Source organism: Raphanus sativus, chromosome 5 (genome assembly GCF_000801105.2).
Source record: "Raphanus sativus cultivar WK10039 chromosome 5, ASM80110v3, whole genome shotgun sequence".
Classification (NCBI taxonomy): Eukaryota; Viridiplantae; Streptophyta; class Magnoliopsida; order Brassicales; family Brassicaceae; genus Raphanus; species Raphanus sativus.
The window spans coordinates 16084023-16104727 of NC_079515.1; the positions used below are offsets into that span (position 1 = coordinate 16084023).

The following is a 20705-nucleotide window of genomic DNA, read 5'->3' on the forward strand; positions in this document are numbered from 1 at the left end:
ATCTCCAAGAATGATATCAGAGTTATATTGGAAAGAGCTTCGCTTCATGAGAAATCATTCATTTGTTTACCAGAGCATTGAGGGATATTCACTCAGGCTACACCACAAGATCCTTACAGCAGAGCATATATGGATAATAAGTTGCATGGAATCTACAGATTTCATGAGGACTCTTTGAATGATTTCAAGTGGAGGCTTGACAGTATCTATCACCCGCTGAATGATAGCATCAGTTGGTTGACTACATGTATGGAGCAGATGAGGCATAACATAGCCAATATGTAAACACAGCGTGCATAGGAAGCAACAATAGCAACATCGATCAATATCAACACTCAGACATCGATCGATAGCCGGTTCACAGCATTGGAAGATAAGTTTCACTCTTTTGAGGAAAGAATTGGTAGTTCTTACTATCCGATGAGTAATGACATGGATGCATTAGCTACACAAATGGACGCGTTGCAGCAAGAGATGAACACGATTCAGAACAACTTGATTTTAAAAAAGAAACATCTCCATCGATCAACAGGACGACTCAACCATCGATCGACATTCAGAAAGCAACAGCAGCAGCAATATCAACATCGATCGACAACAACACTAACCCATCGATCGACGACAAGCATCCATCATCGAGCACTTTCACCAAAGATGAGTTATTCTCAAGCACCAAGATAGATAACTAATGGGAAGAGGAAGCCCTCAACAAGAGATTTGACATTATCTACCACTCTCTCAACCACAATATTTACCGGCTAACCAAAAGGAGTGAGTTGATGAAAAAGGAATTTGATATGCTCCGCGGAAAGGAAGAATATCGTCAGAAGAAATCTGCATCGATTGATACAGAGGAACATGCATCGATCGACATGAAGCAAAAGTGCAACAGGAGAAGTTCTGAGCTGAAACGAAGAAGGAAGGTGAGCTAAAAAGATGAACTCACAGATACACTAGCAGACACAGTAACCCAACCAAGAGAATCTACCTACACCAAAGAAGAAGTTGACAAGAAGGTAGCAGAGATCTATGAAGCTTTAAGACATTCAGAGGATGGGTACTACAAGAAGTTTGATGACATCTACTTTCCATTTGACAGCAGCATCAGCACTTTGCACTCATGGACAGAAAGCATGCACAAAGAGGTAAAGGCTATTCGGAGGCAACTTGCAATTCGTCGTGCGCCATACAAATCAATCGGCAAACTATCATCAACATTGATCGACAAGAAGGAGTCACCATCGATCGCATATAGGACACAACATCGACCGATGCCGAGTTGATTAACTATTGCTTTTGTTGAGTTCTTATATATCATGTATTGCATCTTAGTATCCATACCTCTATAATCCTGAAATCCTGAGCATATGTATTAATATTTTCTTAAACCCCAGTCAACTCTTCTGAACAATTCCTTGTTCACCACTGCTTGTTTTTATTTATCATATTCAACCTAGTTTAATCACTGCTTTTAAGATTTATTGTGTGCCGAGCTCTCTGTGATTCAATCCTTACGTATTACAACTGATCTTTTTATTTGAGAGAGTAATTCACTCCTTAGGGTAATTTGAGTGAGATCAAAGACTAGGGAGAAGAAGGCGCTCAAATACATCTACTACGTACCCAACCTGAAGCTCAACATATTGAGTCTTTGGCAAACAACATAAAACGAATGTGAGATTAACATGAAAGATGTCTACTTAACGGTCACGGATTCGTGTGGCAGGTTGCTTGTACATGTCACAAGATATCCTAACCGTCTCTACAAGACCCTGTGGAGATTAGCTACTCGGAGAGCTTACATGTCAGAGATGAAGATGCTACATGGAAGTTGGCATCCTCAAATAGGACATATAAGTTATGGAGTGATGAACAACATGGTAAAGAAGGAGATGGTCATAGGAATGCCGAGTGTAACACACGAAAAAGCGTGTCTCACACATGTTTAGCAAAGAAGCAAATAAGACATTCATTCCCGACTAAAGCCATGGTTCATAATAAGACTGAGGCATTCTATCAGTTCAAAAGAGTTTGCACCGATAGAGCAGGAGAGTTTGCCTCAGATAACTTCAGTCTACTTTGTGGAGAAAGTAGAATTGAAGCTATGATAGCTGAGATGGATTCTATCACTAGAAAGAAGATGTGGGAGCTTGTGGATAGAACGGCTAGAGTTAACCCTATCAGGTTAAAGTAGATCTACAAGATTAAAAGAAAGGCGGATGGTACGATGAACAAGTATAAGGCAAGGCTTGTGCCAATAGGCTACAAACAAAGACAGGGAATAGATTTCGATGAAGTGTTTGCACCCGTGGCGCGTCTCGGAAATATTTGGCTTTTAATGGCCCTTGCATTAACAAATGTTTGGGAGATACATCACATGGACGCGAAGACCGCTTTCTTGAATGGAGATCTAAAGGAGTTAGTGTATGTAACTCAACCCAAAGGTTTCGAGAAGAAAGGAGAAAGGATTTATGTGTTATACAAGGCTTTGTATGGGTTACACCTAGCAGCAAGAGTTTGGAATATTAAACTTGATCAGTTTCTAAAGGAGATGAGATTTGAGAAGTGCACGAAGAAACCATCAGTGTACCGCAAGACTGAAGGAGGAGACGTCTTGATCATAGCCATTTATGTTGATGATCTATTTGTGACAGGAACTTCTCTTAAGGTTTTTAAGCATTTCAAGGAGGAAATATCAAAGAAGTTCGAGATGTCAGATCTAGGAAAGCTAGCGTATTATCTTGGCATAGAAGTGATTCAAGGAGCAGACAGAATCAAAATAAAACACTTGTTTATTGACTCTACAACTATTACATAATTTTTCTCTCTGCTTTGGCCTCACTTACACGATACTAAGAATAACTTCCTGATATATAATCCATCTTTTCACTACTATAACTCAACCACACATAATTCATGAGTTTTTCCTGGATGGATGACTGAAAAGATAAGTGCACTTTGGTAACATAGATAGTCAAACAAATTCTCTTAAAACATTTCTATATACCACAAATCGGGACACAAAACAAAACGTCCTCGTTAAGCTCTAAGATCGTTATCCATGTAAGTGTGGACCCACATATAACTCCACACTCGTCCGGGTTTGGTTCTGATAACATCGTAACGTCCAGGTCATCCACAGTTAATGGGTCTTCCAAGCCTACTAAATTGACCAGGGGGCATATTCTGTGTGATGGATGGTGCATTAATTTTTGGAGATTTGAAATACTTGTTTACTAACTTTGTAACCACCACATGAATTTTTTTATGCTTTGAACTCACTCACATGAAATCACGAATCACTTCTTGATAAGTCACTTATCCTTCTACTACTTCAGTTCAAGCACGTTTAACTTTGAAATTTTTTTCTCGAGGTGTGACCGAAAAAAATAAATACACTTTAATGATAACCACATCAAGTATTTAAATATTTCCATATAGTACAAACCGGGATATAACAAATATATAAAAGCTAATGTTTATATAATAGTTTGTATGCTAACATACCACAGCAGTAATCAGTTCTAAACTTTGAGTTCATCTGTTTCATCAAAATGAATTATTTGAAAATGTAACTATTGAACGGTAATAAGAAAAGGTTTTAATTTATTAGTAACATAAACTATACTAGGAGTTTTCCTGCGCCATATGCATAATTAATAATTTTAAATATAATATTTTATTTTATTTTAAAATATATAATTTATATTTTAACATTACTATTTACATATTTTAATTTCGACGGTTTGAACAAATCATAAACTTATTTTTGTAGTCTTATTTCTCTTGATTTGGTTTAACTATTTCAATTTGATTTTATTTAAATTTTAATAAAGTTAAGTTACATTTTATAAAAATATTTTAAGTATATTATATATATTATATTATATTTAATGATTACTTATTTTTAAATATATATATTATCATCTAGTTTTAAATATATGCATATATAAAACTATAAATTCTAATAATTTTGAGATTTTGTTTGTCTTGGTTAAAATATGTTAAACTTAGAAATCTATTTATTAATTAACCTGATGGAAAAAAGAAAATTAAGTAAACTTTTAATCATTTAACTATCAAAAAAAATTGATTAGTGCTATTTTAGTTTTGTATTTAATTTGTTGAGGCCCATTTACAATTAATTTTGGTAAAACATATATATATTACTTTAATAATGGTATTTGAGTTATTAATAAATTTAATAATTTTATCAAATAAATATTTATATAGAAATTTATATTAATGACGATATATGAGTTATTAGTCATTACCATTTTTAAATTTTTTACCAAAAAACATAAATCTTTATAAGGAAATTATACATTTCAAAAATAGTCTGATGCCACCATGTCATCTTTATTTAGTGGGAATGAATGTGATGACGATACATGTCAAAATCACTTCTCAAATATAGTATAGGGGATTTGTAGACAAATAGTTTTGGCAATTTAATAGACTACGATTTACTTTTGTAAAAATGCTGAAAGAATTTGAATTGACGAACCACATGAGTTTCAACTACCGAAAGAAGATTCGTTATCCACTGATGCAGAGTCAAGGCAGAACCAGTTGAACGCAGGAGTTGCATAGGGACCGTTGAGTATGCTATGAGCCATCTTCTGGTATGTGGCTTCAGTTAAATGATAACCGTCCCAATTAATATACTCAGACGGATTTTGACAATACCCAACTCCTTCGTATCCACACTCTTCACCAATAGTGAAGTTATATTGACCTCCAACTCCACAACAAGCAGCCAAAGGTCGGTCTTTAAACCCTAAAAATATATCCATAAAACTATTACTTAAAGAATCAAACAGTGAGGGTCAAGAACATAGTAGTAAGGATGCAGACCGTATTTTGTTGGTTCTTGGTAAAATCGGTACATAGAGTTGTAGTAGTCGGCGTAAATAATGTTGACCTGAAGGTAAAGTTTTTGGAGTCGTTTGAGTTCTGTCTTGAGCTGATTATCGTGGTACTTTCCAAAGTCATTGAGCCATGGGAGACAACCTGTAAGAGGATCATATTCTTCTTCTTTTTCGTTCTGAAATAGAGTAAGATACGCGGCGCTACATCCAGCTGGAAAGCTTCCGGGCACCAAAAATGTTTTTCCTCCCAAATCAATCAAATCCTGTAGATTTGTTGGTTAGTAGTCTTTCTTTTCTACTCTCTTTCTTAAAGAATACCATTCTACAATTATTTTTGTCTCAAAAATATTTTCAGTATAAAATTTCCTTTATTTTGGCAAAAAATATGTCTCTTACGAGGTTTGAAAACTCAAACATCACAAATACCACTTACCCGATACTTTTAACGACTAGGCTAAATAAAATTTTCAATGACCTTACACATTAAATATTTCGAATAATCAATAATTTTTTTTTAATAATTTTATTTAGTTAATTATACATTTAAAAGGATATACTATTATATTTTATAAATTTCTTAGTTGAAAGGGTCCAAATGATAATTGTTACAAACGGAAGGGGTATTGAATTATTAAAAGACATTTGATTTTTTTTTTTGAAAGATTTTTTGAAAGACATTTGATTTCGTCGGTGGGAAAATGTAAAAAAGATATGTTACCACAATTGCTTCAGAAATAGCTTTGATGATTAGAGGAGTAAACTCTTTGATTTCTTTGATACTTTTCCCTTCAAAAAAGGGGTAATTATAATCGTTCCCACCAATCTCTCCCATGAGTATCAGCGTGTCTCCAAGCATCTCTCTGCAATCTAAAGCCGAAATGTTAAAACTATCTGAAGCGAGATTGAGTCATGGTCATATATATCAGGAAGAGAACAAGGGTAAACGTTTCCAACCACGAGAAGACGAGGCACATAGGTTAGGTAAAATCTTCTTGAAAGTGTTAAGTTGAACACTTAAACTAACATTGGTAAAATCAGATACAATTCCTTTTTCTACAAGAAACGCACGATCCAAAGCGGTTGCTCCATACACAGCAAAATTGACCCCTTGGTCGAAGCTCACGTTTTGGGAACCAAAGTAAGGCGGTACGTACGGTAGTCCCAAGAACTCAGCTGTTACATGAACCAAAAAATGAACACAACATTACAAAAACTCAGGAGGTAGTAGGGTTTATAACTTGTTATCCAAGCAAGAAAAAACTAAAGCAGAGGATAACAAACAGTTTCGCCTAAATGTCTGTTAACATGAGAGTTAGGTACCGATAAAATCGATGATGAGGCGGCCGTCGGAGTTACGACCGGTGGGAACATTGAAGAAGGTTACTCCATAAGGAAGAAAGGCGGCTTGCGGAGGATGGTTGACGTCGGAGAGATGGAGATAGTTTCCGGTGTCAGCAATGGAATCACCGAAGCTGATAATCGATTTATAACGACACGGTGCTTTTGATGAGGTAACAGTGATGGTGGAGAAAAAGATAAGTAGAAGGCTTGAGATGAGTGGGGAAGCCATGGGAAGCTACGAGTCTTGTGTTCGTCTCAAATAATCCATCTTTACAGTCTTTACCACTAAATAATGCAAGATTTCGGGCAAGAATTATTTAATCTTATCTTTTTATTGAAAAAGAGATAAGATTCATGCATGGATACAGAATTACAGATGCTGTAACCTCTACCATTAATCCTTCCGGAACTCAGCCCTTAAAGTTAATCTAGTTCTTTACGTTTCTTTAATAGTTAACTGAATAAATCTTCTCCCATACGTACTGAACTTCCATAATAGCCGAAATTAAGCTTAATTTAAACATCGTCCGACATTTGTTATAAGTTACTACTATGATAAACATCCACGTTATATTCTATATTTAGCATGCAATTCAAATTATACTTAAAATGGTTGAACGATCCGAAGAGAAGGAATTTATATTTATATAGTTTAGCAAAAATTCTAGCATTTAAAAAAAAACATAAACAACAGAGTTATGCCAATTCTCAAAAAAATAATTCTAGCATTACGGACAAAAGTCCACTTGCAAATTTAAAATACAAAAAGAGAGAGAAAAACTGAGATGCTCACTCAGAACCATTTGCTGGGATGGAGATGAGTCATGGAGATGGCTCTGTTTTTCTTTGCTATATAGTTCAACCGTAAATATATAAAAAATTAGTCATTGAAAATAGTCAACAATACTATATTGAAAACTAGATGACTTTCCATGCAGAAATTAAAATTAAAATTCAGTCAGTACACATATTACTTTACAATTCAACTAATTTTAAGTTAAGCTTTAAAATTTTATAAAACTAAAACAGTAAAAATGGAATATAGTTCCGTTCTGTGTTGGTTTCAATTAACAATATTTAAATATTTTTCGATTTTACTATTAAGTTTAGATTCAGTATGGTTTTATTTAAACATAATTTAAAATAAAATTAATAAAAATTAGTGTATAATTTATATATGTTTTCTTATTTATTTTTAAATTTATAATTTTTAAAAAATTTAGTTTATTTATTTTATTTAAGGATGTATTTATTTAGTCAGTTTTATCAAACATGCATAATCATTTATTTATTTATTATTCTATTTGCTTTAACGGACATTTATTTACTGTTAAACCAAGACCTCTCATACTGCAGTTAAATTTTTATCTAGTAGGTGAGATAATCATATGCCTAAAGACTAATCTTGTAGTTGTATCAATTCTGACTCTTTGATCAGACTCTTATTTTAACTCTTTTAATAAATTTAACGTGTTAAAAAATAATTTATAAATAACTGTAAGTCCGTAACTATTTAATCATCATATAATATTGGCATTTCAATAAATATCGAGGGAAATTTTTTTATGTCGAGTTTGTTACCAAAAAAAAAACATTTTGTTGTTTACCAAAAAAAAAAAACATTTTGTTGAGATGAGTATGAGCTTCTTTATTAATAGAGAACCGATGGGAGTGGTCGTCGTTGTCTCTGTCACTCAATAATGCAGAAATTGGGATTTTGTTGAATTTATATATTATCTCGATAAGTGGACTAAAAGAATCAAACAAAAAAGAGTGAAGTATAGCGGAAATGGGTCGAGTTTAATATTATAAGGTTGATGGGTCGTGTTGTATGGTTGAAAATGCAGTAACTTCAGAAATGTCCAGACCAGTTGCACCCTGCCTCAATCATAAATTGTGTATATTTGATGCTAAAACAAAAACTTTTGATTGAAGAAGTGACAACATTACACTTAAAACGGTTTTCTGAGACGCATACAAAACCAACGCCTTCTTCCTCTTTTGAATGTCACTTTGATATTTCATCGTTTTGAAATTTACAGCTCACTTCGCAACTCCATATTCATATTGTATTTAATAGTATGCCAAAAACTCTCCAATTTTGAAGAAGTCTCTCATTTGATTGTGACTAGGGATATAGCTCCGCGCAAGCGCGGGGTCGTGAATGTCTAAAAGAATTTTCGATTTGTGTTCATGAATTCGACATCTAGCAACAATTTTTTCCAAGAATATGTCAGACATAGACCATATATCTACTCAGATTCAACATCTGACACGCTGACTAATTGACATCCTCATTAGCTATCCAATAAATCCGCAACATGTGTAAATATAAGAAAATAATAATCTATCCCAATTTAGAAACCCCACACAATAGTAAAACCCTTTATTAAACATAGCGCAATAATATATACATACCCAGAAAAATAGTCAAGGCGAGATTTTTTAACAGAAATAAAAAATGAATCTCCATGAGCTCCTCTCAGATCTATGAGAATTCTCTCGGTCCGTCCAAAAAGCTGTGTTTCTTTTTATTGGTTTTTCCTGTAGTTATCAGTTGTGTAAACAATTTTGTTCGTCTCCTCCTTGAAACTACCAGTGTATTCTAATTCAAATTTGAAGTATGAGAAATTAGTGAATCCCTCCATGGCGTACAGGTCTCAGGGGACGACTTCAGAAAGTATAACAAAGAATATAGAAAAGTTATACTAATCAAGTTTTCAGTAGGACAATGAAATTATATCAATTTAAGGAGTTTCAATGATATGTGACACTGAATAGAGCGGTTTAAAGTGTAATGGTTTATCATTGGATGTGAGAGTTAAGCGACAAAGTGGGAGAACCCTATGCCATATTCAAAGACAGTGCAAATGAATAGACGATTAGAAAGCTTTTTGGGTATGTCTGACGCATCAGCCTCACCTTTTAAAGGTTATGTAGAAATTGAGTGCCATAGGCCGCAAGTTAATTTAAAATGACCCAACAATCATTAATTCATTACATAATCACGTTCGAAGACTCACTGCCGAGGGCCGTAAAATCACCGGAAAAATGTAATTCGGACACCAACGATGACGATTTAAACTGACTCAGTCCAAAAACCGAAATTCTTAAAAACTTAATTTTTCACTCATTTTATTCTATAATCGAGTAGTATATTTAAAAATTCACGAAGTTTCATGAAAATGGCAAAAACGAAGAAACTAATGTATAACTCTTGAAAAATTATGAGCTGTCGGAGTTAATATTGCAGAAAGTCTAAAAGTCTAAAGAAGAAGACGACTTGTAAAAATCATAATTGCCTTTCATTAAATTTAATCATAAAAAATGCAAAACGCACATGTTCTCTATTCGAACCCGGATTGTGAGCTTCTTTAATGATACATAAACCACTGCACTAAGTGATATTTAGTGATATTCATATGAATACATACTATTTTAAAATAAAAATATAAAGATGGATCCCACAAACATTTATTAAAATCTGATGTAGACACCTTAAGAAGAGAATAAAGTGTCTCATTATATATACTAGTCCGATGTCCGCGCTACGCGCAGAAAATGTTTGATGTTCAATTGATATACACTATATTGATTCTTTATTTTCTTTTATATGAACATTGTGTATTTAACCTTGGGATCATTTAGGATCAAATACTTTAAAAAAACAATCCAATTAATTTTTTTTAAAAATTAAATAAATTCAAATATCAATTATGTGGGAATGAGAATAATAAGCTGAATAGATTCTTTTCTTTTAAGTTCTCTTCATGTGATTTTGCATGAACTAAAGTCCCTCTTCACTTCATGCTATTACTTGATCTATTATTCATCTTTTGAAATATATGATGTATTCGATTGATGTGTTGAAGTAGAATTTCGTTGCTGGTGATGAATTGAGTTATAGTTTGCCTGCAAAATACTGTATATTATTTAATTGTGTTACATATAGTAGTTTATTAAATCCTATTTGATTAATATATTATTAGTTTTCATAATATATTTCTTACGATTATAACATGTTTTATTACTATTATAGTAAATAAGGATAATTTAATATATTCATTGTTTTAAGTTAAAACATGTGATTCCTTTTCAAAACAAAGGCACACAACAGTTTAAATAAAATAATATTTTAAAAAATATTATGATTTGAATTCACTAAAACTTCCTTAGGAAAATATATTAGTCTAAGTTTCCATAAATTTTAAATTTAAATTTAAATTTTTTTTTGAGTAACTAATACATATATTTTTAAAAATATACTATAAATGAACTTAGAAGATTAATTTTTTGAAAACTAATTCAAAATTGGTTGTTTCAATAACACAAAGCATAAACTTTTAGTCAAAATAAAATAACACAGAGCATATTTTAGATGGTAAACAATAAGAAGGTGAATATAGAATTAACTAAACCTAGTTGTGATTAATTGTTTTCTTATTTCAACAATTGTTTTAATTTTTTTTCCTGTTTGTATATAACTATTTCCTATATGTCCTAAAATGTAATTTAAATAATTATTGAACCTTCCAAATGATGCCTTAAGGGATAACAGTATATTCAAAAAGTGTGAGGGCTAAAAAAGTCGAAGCTGGACAATCAAAAATTAACTACTCAAATTTGAAGTTTTTAGGGTATATGAATATTTATAGACTGAACTTTTTAGCGAAACCTTTCCCTCTTGTTTTTTTTTGGACAAAAATATTATACCATATGACACGTTTTTCTCCAAAAGTGGACATAGACTTATTAATTACGCATCTGAGAACGATAAATATTGGATAACACAACTATTGAGACTATCATTACCACAATCATGTTTCTTTTACAGGGTTGGATCAATGTATAGTATCTTTATTCTTGGGAGCCTTAATACACCCTCTTCCTCCTTTAGTTCTGAGTATCTCTCCTAACTTTACCAGAAGAGAACGTATATGACCAATCATAATTACAATACTGAAAGCACTTGTAAACCTTTAATAAATATGTTGGATTTTTCTGGAGTACAAATCTTGATTAACATATTTTGATCGTCACTTACTTGCAAGTGAAGGATGTTTGGAAAAGTGACGTTCAAAAGCTGCTCCTTATGCATTCCATGAAGCTGTATAAATGTAGACCCATCATGGCCTCCGTTTCGGAAGTGCTCCACAAACGCATGACTCTCTGCTCATTTTATCTGATTTTGTATCTTAATACATCCGTCTGTGATCATATCCAACATGGTGGCCAGAGTTCAAAGGTCACAACCATACCAGGGTCCACATGACCCACCGGCACCGTTCCAATACAACCCTTAAACATACTGGAGTGGAAGGCGGAGGGGCTTGTCTGATGGCTGCTTGGGCTCGTTGATCTGGTAAAGTACCTCAAGGAGAGTTGGTCTCTTATACCAGTCAAGGTTGGTAGACCTCTCAATCATGTTGTCATCCTCAAAAGCAGAGATGGGGACGATTGGGATTTTTCAAGTGCCGTATCCAAACTTCTTCAAGTAAGAAAACACCTCTCTGATAATCTCATCAAACCTACCCTTGGAGTATATGGGGGTAGTTGCATTAATCTGCAACAGAAAAACAACAAAAGACATGACTTTATTTTAGCATCGTATCAAAAGAGTATGGTCACATCAAGCAATGAAAAATGAAAAGCTAATTCACCTTATTAGAGCCAATCATTTGCTTGATACCAAGGGTGAAGCAAGGAGAGTGTGCTCATGGGTCTGTCCGTCCTTAGAGATACCAGCTTCGAAACCACAATGGTGGAGTCAATGATAAAAACAGCACAATCATCCTGGGAGGTACCAATAAGCATGTTCTTGATGAAATCAAGGTGTTAAGGAGCAGCAAAGACAGTGCAGTAGTACTCGGTGGTCTCAAACTTCCAAAACACAGAAGCTTGTCGATCAAGTGACCAATGTTTGTCGATTTTCAGAGTCGTCTTGGCCTATGACCACAATTTCGATGTAAAAAATTTCTTCATCCATGGCTATTTATCTAATACATCTGCAGAAAACCATATAGAAACGATAAATACAGTAAACACATACTTTCATCAAAGGAGACATAAAACCATATAAAATTCTTCATGGACACTTACATCGGAGGCGAGCTCAGAGTCTTTGACACTTACATTGGAAGGTGTCTCAGAGAAGGAGCTGCGCCTCCTTTTATTCTTCCTTTCCTGCCACCAACTGCTTCTCTACAAAAATCAATGGCTTGTTTTAGTCTTTATGAGTGAAATCATCAACAGAATCAGGTAGCAAACTCAAATATTCTCTTGTGAAAGAATGAAAGTAAAAAAAAAAAAACTGGACATACCCAGTGGAAACAGTCCTCTTAATCCATATAATTTAAAGCGAGCTGCAAATACAGAATAATGTAAGAAGATATATCATTTTCCAATCAAATTAAATATATATATCATCATCAAAGTATCATCAAATTTAATACAAAGAGAAGATGTCAATATCAACGTTCAATCTTATCGGTAAGCAAAAGGAAGTAAGAGTATCCGGCTCTAACCAAATTTTGATTTGCAAAGAGAAATGTCTTTCCTTCAATCCAATAAATGGTGAATATCTGACCTATCTCAAGACAAATTAAAAAGCAACAAAAATAAACCAAAAGGGTAAAGTATATTGAAGTTACCATATAGGTGGCGCCTCCTGTCAGAGTGCGCGTTGAATCCATGAAATTATTTGAGGACTATTTTAACTACCTATGAAACTAAATCTTTTGTTCAGTGTAAAGGTTCTGTTCTGAAGCTCAGCTTTTGTGACAAATTTCTTGCATAGAGAAATATGAGTTGTAGTTAGACAGAATTTACCTATTTCGACTTCCAACAGAGCACGACCACCAGCAACAGCGACAGTTTGGTTTGTTTTAACATCATCATCATACATTTGACCACCAACCTGAAATTTCTATGAGATGTCAGTTAAATGGTATATACCAAAAGCTGAGAAACTCAATGCAACAAAGGACCTTTCCGCGAAAGCATATTTTACTTCTTCAGGCTCAGCTTGAAGAAAATGCAGGTGTACACCTCTGATTTGATTTATCCAAATCCCGAACTCAACTTGATGGAAGAATCATCGAACGACTCGGTCCGATCCACAAACCGCCGGAATCTCCGGCAACCAGATTCTCCTTCCCAAGACTCCTTCTCTGGTTCGATTAGTCGAGCCGCCTTAAAACTCTGATCTCGTGGTCCCTCTTCTTCCTCCTCGCTATCATCGTCCCAGTGATCTCACACTTCGTTCTAATCTGCACCGATTCCGATTTCAAACTGCATCGTCCCTACGACGCATTGGTGCAGCTCTCTCTATCGATCTTCCCCGGAATCTCGTTCGTCATCCTCTCCGATTGATCTTGAATCTTGTGAGAGAGCATTGTGTTGAATGGTATATTTATTGATCTTGATAGTGGGGAGGTCCATCGGCGGAGATAAACGAAGAGTGTAAAAGGGATAAGGAAAAGTCACCAACAAACATTTGAAGTTGGTGAAATGGGTTTAACGGGCTATTGTTAAATGACGAAACCAAGTTAATTCACAGCTTATCCAATGTGGCAGAATCTCTTCTCTCCTATTGGTCGATTTATTTGTCCTACGTGGACACTCTAAGGGAGCTTCGTATTCTCCTTTTAGTAGTGTAATAGATGATTTCATTTAAATTCGAATTTACTAATCAACTAAAAAACACAGATATAACATTTTGAACATTTTCTAGCATGAAAATATATGATAATACTGAGGGAGAACTGGAAAAAGAGACACTTTAAATTTTTTTTTTGTCATTTTAGGATTTTTCATACTTTTGTCAATTTTTGACATGTTTTACTATTCGTTTATGAGAAAATAGTAAACTTAAATATAAAAATGTATAAAATATGAAAACTATCAGAAACATAAGTATGACTATTTATATGTTTAATTTTTTTTTTCAAAAAAAATTGGAATCATATTTTGTTTTGTTTTCTAACAGAGGTTAGACTACACATTTTGATAATCTACTTTATCTAGAAATCGAATTAATAAGTTTTATACATCGCTATGCCTAGGGTATATAACGTTATATAGACTTCATTGTCATATATATCTTAGGTAGATTTTGTAACGTTGCAATCTAGCAATGTCTTCACTCTACCCCATGTTCGGAATCGCGCTAGACGCGAATCGGGCGGTCGGCATACGCCTAACGAGTTGATAGAAAATTGGAGATTAATCTGAGAGTAATCGGGGATTAACTTTTTAACTTAATCTAGAAATCAGGGATTAATTTTTTAACTTTATCTAGAAATCGAATTATAAGTTTTATACATCGCTATGCCTAAGGTATATAACGTTATATAGACTTCCTTGTCATATATATCTTAGGTAGATTTTGTAACGTTGCAATCTAGCAATATGTCTTCACTCTACCCCATGTTCGGAATCGTGCTAGGCGCGAATCGGGCGGTTGGCATACGCCTAACGAGTTGATAGAAAATTGGAGATTAATCTGAGAGTAGTCAGGGATTAATTTTTTAACTTATATAGGTATAATAATTATTGAAAGATGGTAAAGACAGAATAAAACGCTAGAACAGATGGTTGCTACCAAGTTGAGTATCAATTGTATATATATATCCCAGGTTCAATATCTCCTCTCTGCGACTTTTGTTATTTTTTTGCTTTTTCTTTTAATGAGGGTTATAATAGTCAATTCATTTTTGTCTTCCTCTTCCTCCATCTAAACCTGCAATTTTCTTATTGTAAAAATGGCGGCTTCAACAATTTTCTCAGATCTTTCACCATTTTCCATCATTTTTTCACCAAATCTAGTTAAAACTTAATAAATCTAACAAATAAAAACCTGTTTCAACATAAAACAGAACAAAAATTGGATTTTTTTAGTTGATCCGATTTTTTAACCGAACTGACCCTAAACTCTACGGTGAAGAGTCGCCCGGCGCTTCTACGCCGAGAATCCGGGCACCTAGCCCGCGTTTTGGAATATGGACTCTACCTAAGGATATATAACGAGATATAGCTACAACTCTATGATGTACCTTACGTACTTTTTGTGAAATTAAGCTTATGTATCTTTTACCTTATGTGACGGCTTAGGAAGAATAGGATTCCCACGTATTCTACTGTGCTCTGAGTTAGGTAGGATACGTTTTCTAGGCAAATCCAAAAAATATGAAAACTTCCATATTCGATTATAGATGTTTCCTAAATCTATCCTAAACATCTTAGAGAATACTTTCTCCACGATTTTCTCCTCCTCCATGATCCCTTCATCGACATATCTTCTCTTCTTCTTCTTCATTGTCCAATTCTCTTCTCTCTTTTCTTCATCAATACAACATGGTTCTAATCTATGTTAAATCTGGTGAATGGATGTCTAGTTGCAGTGACGAGTGGAGTTTCATGGTAGACAAAGAAAAGCGTGGTCGAATGATTACATTAGAAACTACTACTCTGTTGGAACACCTCAAGATCATGATGTGTGAGGATTATGGCGTGAACCTGATTCCGTTAATGCCGAGTTCAACAATGAGATGGTGAATCATCAGGGAATCCTCCCATTATTATCAGCAATGATCGACAAGTATCTAACTTTGTTGGCTATGCGATTTCGATGTTTCTTCGGTGTGATCGAAGAGGAAGATGACGAAAACGAGGTTAGATACTAGGAGAGATGAAGAGATCGTCGGAGAGGATAAGGATTGATGAATCTCCCTAAATCGCCATGGAAGACACCTCGGCAGAGAAGACAAGGTAAAAAGTAAAGAAAGGAGAGTAGGGTATCGATTTACCTGATTTCTCTCTTTTGTCTATTTTTTTTATTTATTTTTACTAATTTAACATTTTATATTAATTACAAAAATCTAAATAATATATTATAATTCAACTTAATTGATTTAAAGGGTTCAAAATCTTATTTTTCTAAAACATCTAATTAAAATTCTAATGTGACAAACCGGAGAAAAAAGTGGCTCTTTCTCCCAATTTTCTCTAATACTAATCTTAGAAAAGTTACACTTAAAACAAACTTGTGGAGGAGAAAAATAATCAATACAAGTATGATTGAATATTGTCTAACAATAGTTTATCTTTTATTTTATTTTTGCTTAACAATATTTTAATAGATGCATACAAAACTGAGCCATTGGTTTCCCCTATTCATCATCATCATTTTTCTTTTTCATATTCTACCTCATTTTCTCTTTTTTCCAAGTAATTATTCAATATTTATTTTATTTTTAATCAATACAATAATTTTATTTAAAAAATTTAACATTTTATTCAACCTTTTTAATTCATATTATTGGGGTATATTTAACAGAAAATGAACATTTTTTTACATTCAAACGAAATAAGACTAATCTCTATTTATAAATCATAGCAAAATGTTATATTTAGGTATAATTTTTTAAAGTTTAATATAAAATAATTATATTTGAAGAGGAAACAAAAAACTACACAAATATCAGAAACCAATAAAAATACAATAGATGACAATGTTAATCGTCTTCAATTGCAAATAATTCATCTAGCTACAATTAAACTATGAGTGAAAACTACACATAATTATTGTTTGAACTGTTGTAGGTGAGAGTATGGTCATGGAAATTGAGTGTTGGATGCATGAGCCGTCCTCATCCGTTGGAGATCCATAAATAATTTTGATTAGGAGCATTAATATTTTTATGTTAAAGTTTTCACTATAACTTACATAACATTAAATTTAAAACTTGCATATTAAACTTCTATTTTTTCTTAACATATAATTCCCATATCACAATTTATTAGGTGTATAGGTAACAACCTGAGTACAAAAAAAAATTACACATATTTATCAAATCATATTGTCAACATTATATCTTTGTTAATATTTATTGAATGATTATATTATACAAATTATGTATAATATGTTCCAATATTATTTTTATATAGGGTACAATTTTAAACTTATGTATAATATGTTCCAATATTATTCTTATTTATGGAGAAGTTAAACATGAACTTTACTAGCTCTAAGAATGATTTTTGAACTTTTGAGATCTGTTCGCCAGAGAAATCTTCCGTATAAGTTTTTTCATCATAGAAGACTTATACGGAAGTTTTCTGGTCAATGCACATGTTCATTTTGTAATTGATTTCATGTGTATTTTTTTAGAAAAAACTTCTATAGAAGTCGTCAAACTTTTCTTTGTTAACAAAAAAATGAGAAGATTTACAATAAATCTTTTCATATAAACATGTTAATTTTACAATTGACCAAATTATGTCAGAAATTTGAGTTTCTCTAGAAGACTTTCAAGGAAGTCTTCTCAACTATTGGTGGAAGTCTTCTCACTGTCGGTGATAGTCATCTCATGTTTTTTTTGGAATTGAAAATAAAATTTAAATATTAAATTTTATTTAGACGAGTTTCATGTAAGTCTTCCGACAAAAGACTTACATTCAAGTCTTTTAGAATTTATTCCAAGATTCTGGTCAAACCTTTGGTTATCACATAAGACATTCGTGTGACTTACAGGATCTTCTATTTCAGTATGGAATGATCCGTGGCTTCCATCCACTCGCCCGAGACCAGCAAATAAAAATAATCACTCTCTTTTTCCAGATCTCACGGTGGATGCTCTTATTGATGCAACATCGCAAACTTGGAATATTCAGGCTATACGGACATTGGTCGATCCACTTGATGCAAAAATAATCGAGAGTTTGCCACTGAGCAGATCAAGATTGGATGATAGGGATGGTTGGCATTTTACAATGAATGGAAAGTACACGGTTAAATCTGGTTATCAAATTGAACGGGTTTATCCGGATAGAGATAAAACACTACAAGTATATGGTCCTTCGATCTCTTCTTTGAAGGCGTTTTGCTGGAAAATAAAGTGTCCACCGAAGATGAAACATTTCTTATGGCAATTACTTTCAGGATGTATAGCGGTAAAAAAGAATCTAAAGGCACGAGGACTAAAGGGAGATATTATTTGTGACAGGTGTGGGGCACCCGAAGAAGCAATAAACCATATTTTCTTCGAGTGTCCACCGGCAATTCAGATATGGGCGTTGTCGAAAATCCCAACAAACCCAGTCTGTTTTCCAACACATGCTTTGTTTACAAATATGGATTATTTATTTTGGAGAATGCAACCAGCAATGGATGATCATCAGTTTGCATGGATCCTTTGGTATATATGGAAAGCAAGAAATAATAAAGTGTTTAGTAATATGGATATTGACCCAATGGATACACTAAAATTGGCGGAAACGGAGGCATTATTATGGGCGGAGGCACAAGTCATTCCCGCTCAGGGTACAGATCGCCATATTCCAGGATCTCAGGCGACAACCCCAACAATACCAGGTAGATGGTGTTTCACAGATGGGTCATGGAAAGGGCAGGATAATTTTTCGGGACAAGGATGGTATAGCACCTTGGAAGGTTATGACGGACTTATGGGTGCAAGGAATACAAGAGCCACTAGGTCGCCATTACATTCAGAAATGGAGGCGTTAATTTGGGCGATGGAATGTATGAGGAATTAAAGACAGTTCTCAGTCACGTTTGCAACGGATTGTTCTCAGTTGGTGAAGATGGTTTCGGAACCAGAAGAGTGGCCAGCCTTTGCAAGTTACTTAGAAGATATTAGAGCCTTGAGGAGGAGTTTCACCAGTTCAGAGCTCGTTCATATACCACGGACACAAAATAAAAGGGCGGATAGCTTAGCACGTAGTGCCAGGAAGCAAGCGTCTTTTGTCGTCCATATGGATGCGGAGCTACCAGTTTGGTTCACAGAGTCTATATGAGTCTGTGTTTGTTGACAAAAAAAAAAAAAAAAAAGGTTTTATTTCTCAATTTCAAAATTAACCTGAGACGACTTTCAGTAACAGTGAGAGTTCGAAAGAATTCCTTACAAGTTATCTAGAGAAATTCAAATTTATGACAAAATTCGGTCAATTGCAAAACTAACATATTTATCCTAGAATACTCACCGGGACGTCTTCTCTGGTATTTCGAGATTTATTAAAATAAAAGTAAACCAATATTTACAAAAGAAGTTTTCCGAAGAAGTTTGTTATAGAGTAGACGTCCCCCAACTAGATCCTCTCAAAAACCTACTAAAAACGTCCCGTGGCTAGATCATAACGAAATAGACTTTGGTATAACTCCATAAGTAACTCCGAGCAACTTTCACCAAAGATGGAAGTCAAAGCAGAAATGTTTCTCGTAATCTGTGGAAACATCGGTATTTTGACAGGTCCATACATAGCACCGATTTACTATTTTCATAAAACCGGTCACCCTTTACTTTCGTATAACTAAAACATTTTATACAAAACAGTACACAAGAAAATAAAGAACGATATCATGCAAAACAACTTCGCAATAGAAAAGCACGAATGTGGAAAACCTAATCTGAAAACCATGTATTAAAAACCTGCAAAATAAGATGAATTAGTGAGACATACATGAGACAAAAATGATAAATTGATATACAATTTGTGTTTTCGAGTTCTAAGAGATTAGAAAGAGGTTGGAGGGGTTTAGTTTGAGAAAAGGTAAGAGCTTTAAGCAACCATTGGTTACTAAATGAAGAAAAATCAGACAATGAAACTTACCAAAACACTCAGATCTGTTATGAAGGATGAGAAATGGGACAAGACTCCGTCAGAAGTTCTAGCGCATTATATGTTAGAAGACTTTGGGAAAGTCTTCTCAGAAGTCTTCCAAACTCTGATTCAGATCGAAAAACCTGCAAATCCAAAAACGTTCAAATGGCTTCAAAGAGAAAAAATGAGTTGAAGATGAGATAAATCTATCTTTATAGAACACACAAAAAAATACATATCTAACTTTATAGATCTACCTTAAAATGAGTGAAACATGAGAATCATGTAATTACAACTTGCAAAAACAAAATAAATTAGTGAGAAAGAGATAAGACAAAAAAATGAAAGGTTGATATAAAATGGTTTTTTTTTGAAGTTCAAAGAGATTAGAGAGAGGTTTGAGAGTTTACAGTGAGAAACATTACATTTTTGTTGCAATCATTTGATAGGTAGAGAGAAATTATGTAATTTTTCTTTATATTGTGAGACAAAACTTATCAATTAGGTTAAATATTTTCGATTCAGAAGACTTTCAGAAAGTTTTCTAACCCATAAAATACTATTCATCAGAAGACTTCTCGAAAGTTATCTAGACCCGAAATATAAACATTAAACTTAAATAACTAACTAATAGAAGCAAACACTTCACTAAAATTAAATCCAACTTAAAAATGTTTAATATACACATAACTAAATACATATATGTCAAAATTTAATTTTTCAAAAAAAATATTAAGTTTCCAAAATTTAACTCTAAAAATACGAAGAATACTACAATTTATGTTACAAAACCCTAAACCAAAGAATACTCAGAGAGTTATACTATTACGTGGAGAGAGAAGTGAAATTCTCCCTTTAGTCTCTCCATCCCCA

At 33.5% G+C, this 20705-nt stretch overlaps 2 protein-coding genes and 1 pseudogene across 3 annotated transcripts; 1 reads left to right on the plus strand and 2 right to left on the minus strand.

Moving 5' to 3' along the window:
* Positions 1-4297: 4297 nt before the first annotated feature.
* Positions 4298-6539, minus strand: LOC108860049 (sinapine esterase). 2 transcript variants are annotated; one of them, XM_057011170.1, is made up of 5 exons: positions 6192-6539; positions 5826-6044; positions 5590-5738; positions 4858-5134; positions 4298-4771 (listed from the first exon to the last, which is right to left on the minus strand). In XM_057011170.1, exons 1-5 carry the CDS (start codon positions 6439-6441, stop codon positions 4518-4520), a joined length of 1149 nt encoding a protein of 382 aa, XP_056867150.1. In that variant the 5' UTR covers positions 6442-6539; the 3' UTR covers positions 4298-4517. The 2 variants fall into 2 exon arrangements, with proteins under 2 accessions (XP_056867150.1, XP_018489459.1); XM_018633957.2 differs by having other exon boundaries at positions 4303-4780; positions 6192-6536.
* A 4453-nt stretch (positions 6540-10992) lies between these two features.
* Positions 10993-15528, minus strand: LOC108858347 (uncharacterized; annotated as a pseudogene).
* A 2921-nt stretch (positions 15529-18449) lies between these two features.
* On the plus strand, positions 18450-18767 carry LOC130494885 (uncharacterized). The gene has a single exon (XM_056985712.1). The coding sequence runs from the start codon at positions 18450-18452 to the stop codon at positions 18765-18767; it is 318 nt and encodes a 105-aa protein (XP_056841692.1).
* The last annotated feature ends 1938 nt before the right edge of the window (positions 18768-20705 follow it).